Source organism: Procambarus clarkii, chromosome 67 (genome assembly GCF_040958095.1).
Source record: "Procambarus clarkii isolate CNS0578487 chromosome 67, FALCON_Pclarkii_2.0, whole genome shotgun sequence".
Taxonomy (NCBI): Eukaryota; Metazoa; Arthropoda; class Malacostraca; order Decapoda; family Cambaridae; genus Procambarus; species Procambarus clarkii.
Window position 1 is genome coordinate 4,677,165 of NC_091216.1, and position 14,811 is coordinate 4,691,975.

General features: G+C 40.8%; 1 protein-coding gene across 1 annotated transcript in view; it reads right to left on the reverse strand.

Moving 5' to 3' along the window:
* Nucleotides 1-14,811, reverse strand: part of LOC123767801 (thrombospondin type-1 domain-containing protein 7B) — a 1,125,288-nt gene that overhangs the window by 127,763 nt on the left and 982,714 nt on the right. Inside the window, exons 15-16 of the mRNA XM_069310712.1 lie at nt 14,659-14,794; nt 13,372-13,535 (exon numbers count right to left, since the gene is read on the reverse strand). Coding sequence (XP_069166813.1) covers nt 13,372-13,535; nt 14,659-14,794 — 300 coding nt within the window. The remainder of the gene's footprint in view (nt 1-13,371; nt 13,536-14,658; nt 14,795-14,811) is intronic.

Here is a 14,811-nt window from a genome sequence, read left to right on the forward strand (position 1 = left end):
TTTTTTAGGGCGATTGATGATGTCTATTCTAGTAAAAACAACATTACCAATCTTACCTTCAACCAGTTGAGTGATATCGTCGTGTTTACAGGACATATAGATGCTGATGTTACTCAAGGTCGGACTAAATCTAGTAATGTTGTGAGGAAGTCATTAGAAAGTTGTTGGAACTATACAAGCTTTGCTTAGGTGGTTGTTCCAGCTGTGAATGTCAGGCACACATAGTCAGCTCGGGGAACAAGAGGAGGCCTGGGTGGGCGTTCCCCTTGCTGTGTGGGTACCCTACCGCCCACTTCCACATTCTTCACACAGGTTTCCCCTTTTACTGTCATCATTGCCTACTATTTCCTCCCCATCAGCAGAGTCCGAACGCCTAGAATTTCTTCTCGCTCTCCGTGATTGTTCCAGTTGGCACCCACAGTCGCTATCCAAATTTACATCTAATTCTATTTCATCATTTGACTGCAACACATGATGGAAATAACCAACAGTTTTATACATCTTTGTATTAACCACAAGTAGTTACTAAAATCACTAACTTGTAGATTTGATCATTATCATGATTTATTTAAACATATTGCCAGATTCTTCCTAGTCAGAGTGACGACGTGAGGAACGTCAGGCAGTAACATGAATTCTTTCCACATTTAGTTGGATTTATAACAAGAGTCCAGTTTATCATTTCCTTTACTAAAAAGAGTTACTTACTAATAAGTTTAATTTTGTAGTATACTACTACTTACTGGAACTCCCTTATTTAGTTGATATCAAACATTCTAGAGGAAATTACTTTGATGTAAATGATTTTACTTTAATTTCCTCGATTGGCTGCACAACTTTAATAAACCAATTTATGTTACGAGAAATTCTATTTTATCACAGAAGAATTTAATGTCATATTAATACTCGTCATTACCTCTTCCTTCCTTAGTCAATTGCGATATATACATATCCATTTACTCTCGAGATGTCTATCGAGAGCCGCGCATGCGCATTGAGGAAGAGGAGGCAGACTAGAGAGCGTCACTATACACGAGAGAACAACAGAGCACTACGCGGACGCCATTGTCAGCGTGTAGCAGAGCTACGTTTTGATCCCATTTATTTCGCTCCCACGACCAGTAGAGCGGTGCCACGTTATCTGGCACAGTAGCCGTGTCCCAGACTAGCATATGAGCAATTCCAAAGTCATCGCCTTTCAAGCGGCAGGAGGAGGACGAAGAATTGCTCACGTCTCCACATCAACGGACACGCGGCTCGGCAGCTAGGTTTACCTTTTTGTTACTATGTGGCCACAATTAACATTTAGGCTAGTTATCGTTAGGCCGTAGAACAAACAAATAAATCCCGTACGTGTCTTGAGTAATTTTACAATCTGAATGGATGATTATTTTTATTATTTCTCTATAGAAGAAATTTACAGTGCTTGAATATAAATTGCACAGATATTAGCTGAAATTTCCTACAGTTATCCTCATGATTTAGGATTTATTTGTAATTACTTATTATGTAGAAGATTTCTACAATGTAATTGCCTTTCAGTACCAAGGCGACGCCAACCGAGGTGTTAGGCTTCCCACCGTTCCGTGCAACAATTTACCCTATGCAACACGTCGTCGGTGGAGCGTAGCAACTGATTACACCTCACTAGATTTACAGCTAAGCTGTCCCTTTTTTATCTGTAGCAATAACTCTGTAATTACAGTAGTGATTTCTAAAAGAGATCAATTATACTAACCCATTGATTTACTGATACTGTTCAACATTTCAGTAGTATATTGAGGAGCATTTACCTCCAATTAATATTATATAATCAACCTTTTTTACTATCATATTTTATTTACTCTGGTGAAGAACCAGCACCAGAATAATGCTAGGGATGTATTAATCTTTTAGCATGTAACCCCCCAATTTTGTTTAAGTTAATTTGATTCCATTTATATCAGAAACACAGTTTCACTAAGATCCATAGGACACTAGTTCTTGGGATCAGGTTTTCCATTGCTTTATTTTGTTTTCCACTTTTTCTCAAAAAGTGGTGGTCCTTCATAGCTATCGAAGTATATATTTAATTATTAGTTATTGGAGCCAGGTTTTCCCCCACAAAATTTTGGTCCTTAACGAACCGGATCAGTCACAACTAATATTAAATTCTATACCATTTCTCAGAGCCCAAAAGAAGATTTTGGTCTACTGAACCGGATGTACCATTAATCATTTATGGTCCAGTATATTCACCCAAATTACTGGCCCCACATAATTAACCATTTACTAACACTATTTATCATGTGTTATCATTATTAGGCTATTTACCAGTATATTTCATTATTTACGGCTGTCAGCAGACTGCCCATATTACAGCCTAAAACTTATTGATTATTATCAACATTTCTATTAATACTTTATGCATGAAGTAGTCTTAGTGTCATATATTTATAATTTTTTTCCTGTATTTCTAAGCACAAACCTATATATGAAAACCAAAAAATCCCCAAAAACATAGCACTATATCTATATTACTGCACCATTGCATATATGCCAACCTTTGATGAGGTAGGATATTTAGACTGTAATTGTACTAATGTTTGTACAAATGCAGCCTAAACCATTTAGTCATTCCTAGGTAGGAATTATTTAGTGAGTACTGTACTAGACAGTACTGGCATACATACATATTATTTAGATTGTGCTGACCCTGATTTAGGGTGGGATCCTCAAAACCCTTTTTGTGCTTTTAACATATTATTTCGCGTATTATTTTTTTGAGTACTGCCGAATGTTCACTGTTGGATCGAATGGTGATAATTGATGAGCTAGCCGGACGAAAATCCAATAGTGGCATTTGAGTACTACTCAAAATATTAGCTATCCATGGTTAGGTAGGTAAATTAACCTCTAAACGAGGTAATATTGTCTATTCAAATACATTAGGCTATTATATTGATATTGAACTCCATTGAATGAGCCAATATCCCAGTTACATCAGTAATAAATATTTACTATCAGACCAGCCGTTACCCAACAAGATGGAAGCGGCTGACAAAATGAAATGGACCCTTATCGGTCTGAAAGGTCACTTGACCCGAGAGATTACCAAGTGTCAAAATCTGTCACAACAGTCACCTGTTGACTACATTGAATTAGAGGACTTATTTCAAGTTGCTGAAGGTAAATTCAAGCATATTAAGCAACATATGAATCTGTACTTGAGAGAACTTTACAAAACTTCAATAGGTGAAACTGAACTTGAGGACATTGTAAATGATTTAGCCCAGTATGAAGATGATGTACAGATTAAACTTCAACCCTTTAAAAAGCAAATTGCTAAAAACAAATTAACAACAGCCTCTACTACACATCCAGATCCTGATGTCAAATTACCTCAGATCAATATACCCACATTCTCTGGTAACGAGAATGAGAGTTGGGATGATTTCTGGAGTAAATTCGTGGATGCAGTAGACTCTAAACCTAACATCCCTCAAACAACCAAGTTCACTTATTTACAAGGCTTGTTACGAAATGAAGCCTTGAAGGCAATCTCTAACATAACACTGACCAGTGATGGTTACGACCTAGCTGTTCAATTGCTTAAGAGCAACTACGATAACAAGGAAAGGACTATTACTATCTTAGTCCAAAAATTGCTGGACATCTGCTAATAATCCTACAGATTCTCTCCAAACTTTCAGACTAGAGCTAGAGTCTTTACTCAAGGCCTTAAGCCTTAAAGTCCAAATTCAGACTGCTGAATGGATGACAAAAGTATTTGTAAGGCGCAAATTATCAAAAGAAACTTTAGATAAATTGTGTACTATGTACAATAAAACCTCTCTGACCATGAATGAAATTACAGAAGGTTTACATACCCTAGTCGAAAGACAAAGAGCCAACCAAGATGGGAAGAGTGTTTCAAAGTTCTCTACTAACTCTCATCATAAACCCCAACGTACTGCAACTACTGTAGTAAAACCAGATTTCAATAAATCATCTCCGAAATGGAAATCTGGAAATATAGGTACATACACAGTGAACCCTATAAACCCTGTAGTGAGCACCACTCCTACGACTTCTCCTACAGTGAAAAGGTGTTTGTTCTGCAATAATGAACATCTTACTTATAAGTGTAGTACTTATCCAGACCATAACACCCGAATTCATCGTTTGCAAGAATTACACAGATGCACAAGGTGCACGGGTCCTCATGACCCCAATAGCTGTACTGTCTTCTTACGTATGTGCAACAAGTGCCACAAGGGTAGACACCATTATTCCTTGTGTGGTAGTGATGAATCAAGATCAACCAATCCTCATAAGAAGACTGCAAAATTTACTTCTGTACAGTATTGCAAGGTGCATCAAGACATAAGTGTACTTGCAACAGAGTCGAATAACACAACTACGTTACCAACAGCCCAATTAAAATTAATTACCAAGGGATCTAGAATTTCCACTCGTGGTCTCTTTGACCAAGGTTCGCAGAAAACCTTTTATTTCTCAACAGCTAGTTGATCAGTTGAAACTGAAGCCTATTGCTCGAGTGAATTTGAATATCTCTGGATTCCTAACCAATAGTGGATCTCGTGACTACCAGGTTGTTAAGGTCTTGGTACGTTAAGGAGGCTGCACCAGCTCAATTCCAGCCATAGTCGTTGACAAGATCCACTCAGATTTACATGTTACAGGTCTTGCTCAAACAGTCAAATTTCTTAAACGCAGCGGTATTAGGCTAGCGGATCATAAAATAAATAGACTGTCTTAACGATGAAGGTATTCTTATTGGAGCAGACTTTATTATACATTTATTACTGGATGCACCAGGCAACGAGGTGTAAACTTGTTACTGTCTGCGGGGGGTAAACTACTCACAGGACCGGTGTTGATCCAACAACATTCTAAATCTACTAGTAATCTACCAACTAATTCAATAGTGGCGTGACTAGGCCTAGAGCAGTCACCACTACATGACAGAGACAAACTGAGGATGATGAGTCCAATCCCCCTGTTCACAAATTATGGGATTTGGACACCTTAGGCATAGTCCCTGATCAACGCAGTCCAGACGACACATGGACGTATCAACAATATCTTGATACTGTGATTTTCCAAGATAATCAATATTGGGTGAGACTCCCGTGGAAGCTGAACCACCCACAGCTTCCAGTAAATTATTTTATTGCCTCAACCCAATTAAATTCTCAATTAGCAAGACTACGGAAGCAACCAGATAAATTGCATCTATATCATGCTTTAATACAGCAACAACTTGCTAACAAATTTATAGAAGTTGTTGAAGAAGACAACCATAAGACAGGCCATTATTTGCCACATCATGCTGTCCTGAAAGATTCAGTTACAACACCAATCAGGATTGTATTTAATTGTAGTGCCAAATTAAAGGCAGACAGCGTGTCACTAAATGATTGTCTACAAACTGGACTTAGCTTAACCCAAAGACTACAAGATGTCTTATTATGATTTCGCTCTGGTGTTTTTGCTTATACGGCAAACATTAGTAAGGCATTTTTAAGAGTAGGCTTACAAGAGACGGATCGTGATTTTACTAAATTTTTCTGGGTGAAAGATCCACAGGATCCTAACAGCTAAATCATTACTAATAGATTTGACTCCGTACTGTTTGGAGCGACATCTTCACTATTCTTACTCCAGGCTACTCTGGATACACATCTTAAGAAGTCAAATAGCCCCTACAAGACTGAGATTAGCAACAATTTATACGTTGACAATTTTCAAGGAACCACTAATGATGAGAATAAACTAGTGGAAATCTATCATGAGGCTAATCGTGAACTGTTGGGAGCGAACATGCACCTACAGTCGTGGGCCTCCAATAATAAACAATTCAACCAAATAATCGAGGAAGAATTTCCTGATATAAGGTACCTCACAAATTGAAAGTCTTAGGTAATGAGTGGAATACTTCCACAGACAAATTGAATATCAAGTCGGTGGATTTCAATCATTCACCTCTAACCATGAGAAAACTACTCTCCCATGTCAGCATGCCATTTGACCCTTTAGGCCTACTCAGTCCTATTCTAATTAAGGGTAAACTCCTTATGCAGTAGTGCTGGCAAAGGAATTTGAGGTGGGATGAAACGTTGCCGGAGGATCTCCAAGAAAAATGGCCGCAGTTGATTCCTGATTACAACCAACTTAGTATTCTACAGTTTCCCCGAAATTCCTTAGGACTAAATTTACCCACAAATTTACATGTATTCTGCGATGCTTCAGGCAAAGCGCATGGTTCAGTAGCCTATCTAGTTAATACTCAACAATCATTTTTGCTTACATCTAAGGCAAGGGTAGCCCCAATTAAAAGGAGGTCACTACCCCAAATGGAATTAACTGCCTTATTAGTAGGTGCAAGACTGGCTCATTGCCCGATCAAAACCCTCAGTAATGTTCACCTTGGTGAAATAGTAGTGTGGTCAGACAATGAGGCAGTATTGCAGTGGGTAAAAAACGACAACAACGAAACTCCCTATGTCAGCAATCGAGTAAGGGAAATTCGAGAACTGTCTGCTGGGTATAAAGTAAGACATGTCCCAACCAAGGACAATCCAGCTGACTATTTATCCAGAGGTTTGACTTTAAAGAAATTAGTTAAAACTGAGATGTGGTTTAATGGACCCCAATGGCTAGTTAGTGGTCAGTGGCCCCAACAGAAGCTGCAAGTCATTGTGACCAATGTCACTACCCCTGTTGTGGATCCAGAACCCCCTCGAACTTTAGCTATCAATCCTCATCGTTATTCCAATTTAAGTAAATTACTAAGAGTTACAGAAATGGTATTTAATTTCATCAACAAGATGGGGATCAAGTATCGATTTCCTAATTCCATCAAATATTGGGTCAAACAAGCTCAACAAGAGACTTATGGGAAGGAATATGAACATCTCCCCGAAAGGTTGAGTAAGTCTCTGGGTATCTGGCCTGACTCGGACAACTGTAACATTTTGAGATGCGGCGGACGTCTGCTTTACGCAGAAATAAATTTAGATACGAAGAATCCTATACTTCTTCCACGTCACCACATCATCACTAAACTCATAGTTTTACATTACCATGAGCATAATACATTGCATGGTGGAGTATTAGATACTCTTACTGAAATCAGACAACGTTTTTGGCTTCCCCAAGGTCGCCAAACTGTCAAATCTTTAATCAAGTCTTGTGTAATCTGCAAGAGATATGATGCTCGAGTGTGTCCTTATCCAGGTCCACCGCCCCTACCTAAGGAGCTAGTCGTCCATCTTCGTCCCTTTGAAACCACAGGTATCGACTATACAGGAGCACTAATTTTAACAGGCACACCGGACAAGATTCCAGTGAAAGCCTACATTTGCCTTTTCCCGTGTGCTACCACACGCGGAGTACATTTAGAAGTCACTTCTGACATGAGTGCAGAAGCCTTTCTGCAAGCCTTTCGCCGATTTGCTGCACGAAGATCTTGCCCAAAATTAATGATCTAAGATAATGGATCTAACTTCGTGGCAGGTGAAGCTTGCTTACAAGAAATATGGAACCATCCAGAAGTACACTCTGTGCTCAAACAGAGAGAATGCTATTGGAAATTTATTCCTCCGAGAGCACCATGGCACGGCGGTTATTACGAAAGAATGGTGGGAACTGTTAAGAATTGCCTAAGAAAAACCTTACACCGGCAGAAAATTAATCTCACTGAGTTACAGACCCTTGTCGTGGAAATTGAAGCACGAGTCAACAACAGACCTCTAACCTACTTAACAGATGATTTCTCCCAAAGAGAACCCCCTAAACCCCTCACATTTGATTCATTGTGGTCTTCTGAGCCCTCTTATATCTCTAAGAGACGAGGATCCAGCTGACCCTTCGTGTGTCAAAGCAAGTGACTTGGTGGAGAGTTATAAACACCTTTTAAGAGTAATAGAGAAATGGAATGAGGTCTGGACAGGTGAATATTTAACTTCTTTAAGAGAATATCATTATGGAGCTGCAAGCCCATACAATAAAGTTCAACTTAAACCAGGTGATCTTGTCCTAGTAGACAGTGATGGACCCAGGTCAGATTGGCCTATAGGTAAAATTGTTGACATCCATCCTGACTGCCATGGTGTATTACGAATTGTTAAAGTTCAGTGTCGAGGCACTACTACCTTGAAAACACTAGAAAAATTAGTACCTTTAGAGTTAGCAGAACACGAGTGTTCTACAGATATACCTGTAACCCAAGTTTCAGAGAACCATGATTCTACTCAACCGAGCACAAAACCATCAAGAGTCGCTGCTCAGAACTGCAAACAGAAACTTAAACAATATTTCGATTCTATTCAAGAGTAGATAACTTATCATATAAACTTGAGGTGACCACGCTGATGTAGTGATGAGTTGAAGTCACTAATTAGTTACGAGTCATAGTGACCATGGACAGTATCCTTACTGTATTGATGAGGTCTCCTTAATCTTAAATAAACCAATTATTCATAATTTATTTTTGTTAATGTCCTTCTGTTTCTTACAAAGGAATTATTCAATAATTTTCACTGTTTATTTACGTCCCCATGTTGACTTAGAGTCATCTACCACAGATTCGGGACATTCGTTAGGTGCGTACTAACCTACTAACCCATGGATATAACTTCAGGATAGAGAAACAAGTGTACTTTAGTACTAATACCTGAACTATGACCCGAGTTTTCTCTCCCCGGAGTTATGTTGGAAATAACCAACAGTTTTATACATCTTTGTATTAACCACAAGTAGTTACTAAAATCACTAACTTGTAGATTTGATCATTATCATGATTTATTTAGACATATTGCCAGATTCTTCCTAGTCAGAGTGATGACGTGAGGAACGACAGGCAGTAACATGAATTCTTTCCACATTTAGTTGGATTTATAACAAGAATCCAGTTTATCATTTCCTTTACTAAAAATAGTTACTTACTAATAAGTTTAATTTCGTAGTATACTACTACTTACTGGAATTCCCTTATTTAGTTGATATCAAACATTCTAGAGGAAATTACTTTGATGTAAATGATTTTACTTTAATTTCCTCGATTGGCTGCACAACTTTAATAAACCAATTTATGTTACGAGAAATTCTATTTTATCACAGAAGAATTTAATGTGATATTAATACTCGTCATTACCTCTTCCTTCCTTAGTCAATTGCGATATATACATATCCGTTTACGCTCGAGATGTCTATCGAGAGCCGCGCATGCGCAATGAGGAAGAGGAGGAAGACTAGAGAGCGTCACTAGACACGAGAGAACAAGAGAGCACGACGCGAACGCCATTGTCAGCGTGTAGCAGAGCTACGTTTTGATCCCATTTATTTTGCTCCCACGACCAGTAGAGCGGTGCCACATTATCTGGCACAGTAACCGTGTCCCAGACTAGCATATGAGCAATTCCAAAGTCATCGCCTTTCAAGCAGCAGCTGGAGGACGAAGAATTGCTCAAGTCTCCACATCAACGGACACGCGGCTCGGCAGCTAGGTTTACCTTTTTGTTACTATGTGGCCACAATTAACATTTAGGCTAGTTGTCGTTAGGCCGTAGAACAAACAAATAAATCCCGTACGTGTCTTGAGTAATTTTACAATCGGAATAGATGATTATTTTTATTATTTCTCTAGAGAAGAAATTTACAGTGCTAGAATATAAATTGCACGGATATTGGCTGAAATTTCCTACAGTTATCCTCATGATTTAGGATTTATTTGTAGTTACTTATTATGTAGAAGATTTCTACAATGTAATTGCCTTTCAGTACCAAGGCGACGCCAACCGAGGTGTTAGGCTTCCCACCGTTCCGTGCAACAATTTACCCTATGCAACACGTCGTCGGTGGAGCGTAGCAATTGATTACACCTCACTAGATTTACAGCTAAGCTGTCCCTTTTTTATCAGTAGCAATAACTCTGTAATTACAGTAGTGATTTCTGAAAAGAGATCAATTATACTAACCCATTGAATTACTGATACTGTTCAACATTTTAGTAGTATATTGAGGAGCATTTACCTCCAATTAATATTATATAATCAACCTTATTTACTTTCATATTTTATTTACTCTGGTGAAGAACCAGCACCAGAATAATGCTAGGGATGTATTAATCTTTTAGCATGTAACCCCACAATTTTGTGTAAGTTAATTTGACTCCATTTATATCAGAAATAGTGTCACTAAGATCCATAGGACACTAGTTCTTGGGATCTGTTTTTCCATTGCTTTATTTTGTTTTCCACTTTTTCTCAAAAAGTGGTGGTCCTTCAAAGCTATCGAAGTATATAATTATTAGTTATTGGAGCCAGGTTTTCCCCCACAACACACTTCGATCAGCAACATTTTCCTCACCGACTGATTTAGGTTCCATTGCTTGGAAATCACTTAGAATATCAAACATAGCAGAAAGTAGGTTGGTATGTCTGGTTGCCATGACACCGGGCCAGGCGGCGCAGGCTAGACGCCCAGGGGTCCACCACTCTTCCTGACTAGCACACTATCACACAAACATTGTCTTATTAAGTCACAGACACACACTACACCCAACTCTGGAGAACGTACTATGATTTACGTTCCATGTGACGACATTCGGGTGTAACTAAGTAGTTGCAGCGAACAATTGATCGGCCACGGACTCTAAAAAACGTCTCTCGAGAAATACACCTAACATCAGTTAGGTGTATTTGCCAATTAGAAAACGTCTCAACTCACCTAACTTCGGTAAAATCCAAACAATCCGAAGCGACTGGGACTTGGCAAGCCATTCATGCCCAAGGCAACATCTTGCACAAAATCGTCACCAATCACATTCCCAAAACAAATGGAGAATTCAGCCGCAAGTCTATCACAACCAGGAGCCATATGTCTTTTCAAGATACTAACCACATTCCAAATCTCACTTCCCTCTACCTCACGTGACAAAGCCTGGTTATCAACATGTGACAAGACCTGAGAGTAATAACTTAGAAAGACACCCTGCAATTCCCTTAGCCCTATCACATTCTTATAGTATTCCTTTATCTCCGCAAACGTACGAAAATACGCGATCCATATTGAATAAAACTGAACCTTTATATTTTGCGAGCGAGTTAACTGTGAGCGAGTTTCTCTTTCTGGAGCATAAACCGAGAAAACTGTTCCCCATTCACCCATTCCTCCACACCTGATCGAAATCATATCTCCTCCGCTATCTTATCACACAATCTAAAAAGATTTTTTGCACTTAGAAATCTCCGTAAACCTGACGAACTCGCAATTCACTTACAAGTAAATTTAATTTGTTGCAAGTGAGGCTAACATGAGTTGCAACAAATTCAATAGGACGAACTTTCTGCAGCCCTCGTCTTTGCCAGAGAAATAAACACTTTTTTATACACGTTCTTACACCAATTCTATCAGTTCAAAAGATAGGGAAACACCCGTTTCTTGTGCACCAATGACTCCCAGAGAACCCTAATCTAATGAACAACTTCCTCACACCGTAACAAACTACAGTTGAGTTTCCGCCACCTTCCCACTACTCGAACCTGACTCCAAACCTCTACCTTAGCAACAATCATACAATGATCTGAGAACTAAACTGGGATCATAATATGGGAGCTAACAACACACTGTCACCGATCCATATACGATCTATCGATCGGAGAACCAGAATTCAGAGTTACATCAAACACCAAACACTAGCCAATTTTTAAACAACTCCCAACAAAGGAACAAGAGTGGAAACCTTAATAACATCCCACATCTCAGGCACTCCTTGTGAACCAGATCCCCAAGCACTGGGGTCACATGCCCCTTCTGCAATACTACCTCCAAAGCATCACCAGACTCACAATGAGCCTCAGACTCAACCACACCCCACTCCCCACTGCATCACATCCCCACCAATAGGAACATACAACCGGTTCTGAACAATGTCGTCCACCTGGAAACCCGAGGCTTACAATGCCTCACCACCTCGTTCCATACACACCTGATCCTCTTCTTTACCATCAATACAAACATGGACACCTTGTCCTCCATCTTCCGTCGTTTCTGTACGTACGGCAAAGAACCCTCGAAGAATTTGCTGTCCAACATCAGGGTAGATTCCCCAGCAGGCGAATAGTTTGCCGACACCATCGCATGTGGGCCAGGAAAGCTGTCCACACTGCTCTCCATCTGAGGTGCAGGACACCACTGCTCCACGACCTTCTTCAATTCCGACACGCCTCCATCGTCCAGAAGATCTCCCACCGGATGCACCTCCACAGTCACAATATCTTGACCACATGTACCACCACATCTTGAGCTGTATGCACGACCTTGTTACCCCCATTACACACATCTGGCAGAACATCCACATCAAGGTCCTGGGCACAAGCTGGGGTAACACCTGCACCAGAACCTTCACTTATCACCATGCTACCAGTCTCCTCGTCCTCATTTGTGCGAGCACCAGCAGCACCGAATGGGGAAAAATCGGTCTTATGGAAGATGTTCAACCGGTTTGCTATCTCCAATTGATAGGTAGCAGCAAAGTGGCATCAAAACCCACACGTAAAATAAGTCCTAGACTGGCCGGCATTAGTTAATGGAGGCAATGACCAAACACAGATACAGAAGACAGTATTTTCTACTCCAGCACCAATCTCATGGTGTGGACACCGTTGAACAGTCCTTCACTTGGCCAGATGTAAACTTGTTCCACTTGACACTTCACCTTGCCACACTGCCCAAGAATACCAGTGAGCACCTCGTTTGACAATTCACAAACTTTTAGATACCGCTTGCCATTACTACGAGCCTTCAATGTATCTACTCCATTTGTCAATGGAAGTCTTTTTTTCGAAGTCGAAGTTATTGTAAATCTTGAATGTTACCACGATGCTCCTCTTCTTCAAATACTGGACACACATGAGGACACGTCAGAACGTTCACTCCGAAGCTCAGCATATCCACAAGCATACCTCCTACAACACCATAGTCAGCATCAACAATAAAATCTAGACCTACCAAAGCAGATCTTAAAACAGAGGAGCATAGAAACCCACGGCGTTAAGAAAATCCCTGCATTAATAGGGTACTAACGGTGGTAACGAAGCAGAAACAACCGGATCAAAAAAGTCTATCAGTTTCAAAAACAATTATTAAATGTCTTAAGTGTGAAAATGTTCTATTGGGGTGAAATACCAATGTTTTCTTGCCTTAAAAGAGAAAATATAGGACATTTCCAGTTAAATCTGCAAATTTAGTCCCTAAATATACAATAAGATATGAAGCATAATTATCTTGCTCATTATATATATGACACCAGTACATGCAATGTCTTTCAACAAAGTATGCAAAGCAGGTGATGTGAACTCTCACCTGACACTTCGTGTTTGGATGCCTTTGCCACAGTCCGTGTTATTGGTAATGTGGCACTCTGACCAGCCCCCCGGCACCCAGACGGCACTACACGGCCCCCAGCACGCTCGGCTCTGGCTCGTCTCAGGACAAGGTCGTCCTCCCCACAAGCTGGGCTCCTCGATCTGATGGCAATGCAATGTTTAACAGTCAAGGTGAAGAGTGAGAATAGGAGAGTGGAGGGGGGGGGGGGAAGAGAGACAGAGAGAGAGACAGAGAGAGAGAGAGACAGAGAGAGAGACAGAGAGAGAGAGACAGAGAGAGAGAGACAGAGAGAGAGAGAGAGAGAGAGAGAGAGAGAGAGAGAGAGAGAGAGAGAGAGAGAGAGAGAGAGAGAGAGAGAGAGAGAGAGAGAGAGAGAGACAGAGAGAGAGAGAGAGAGAGAGAGAGAGAGAGAGAGAGAGAGAGAGAGAGAGAGAGAGAGAGAGAGAGAGAGAGAGAGAGAGAGAGAGAGACAGAGAGAGACAGAGAGAGAGAGACAGAGAGAGAGAGAGAGAGAGAGAGAGAGAGAGAGAGAGAGAGAGAGACAGAGAGAGAGAGAGAGAGAGAGAGAGAGAGAGAGAGAGAGAGAGAGAGAGAGAGAGAGAGAGAGAGAGAGAGAGAGAGAGAGAGAGAGAGAGAGAGAGAGAGAGAGAGAGAGAGAGAGAGAGAGAGAGAGAGAGAGAGAGAGAGAGAGAGAGAGAGAGAGAGAGAGAGAGAGAGAGAGAGAGAGAGACAGAGAGAGAGAGAGACAGAGAGAGAGAGAGAGAGAGAGAGAGAGAGAGAGAGAGAGAGAGAGAGAGAGAGAGAGAGAGAGAGAGAGAGACAGGAGAGAGAGAGAGAGAGACAGAGAGAGAGACAGAGAGAGACAGAGACAGAGAGAGACAGAGAGAGAGAGAGAGAGAGAGAGAGAGAGAGAGAGAGAGAGAGAGAGAGAGAGAGAGAGAGAGAGAGACAGAGAGAGAGACAGAGAGAGACAGAGAGAGACAGAGACAGAGACAGAGAGAGAGAGAGAGAGAGAGAGAGACAGAGAGAGAGAGAGAGAGAGAGAGAGAGAGAGAGAGAGAGAGAGAGAGAGAGAGAGAGAGAGAGAGAGAGAGAGAGAGAGAGAGAGAGAGAGACAAAGAGAGACAGACAGAGAGAGAGACAAAGAGAGAGAGAGAGACAGACAGAGAGAGAGACAAAGAGAGAGAGAGAGAGAGACATTTACAAAATATATATATTCAGTATAAAGCCAAACAATATATAATATATATAAAGGGTAGTGACCTGTCTGGTCCTGTGCTGGAGTGTGGAGCCACAGGAGGCGTTGCAGACGGCCCAGGGGGTCCAGGGGCCCACACCACACTCCGAGGGGCACTCCACCATACACGGCTCCTCCTCCTCCCCGCTGTGCCCACATGACCTACACCACCATACCAC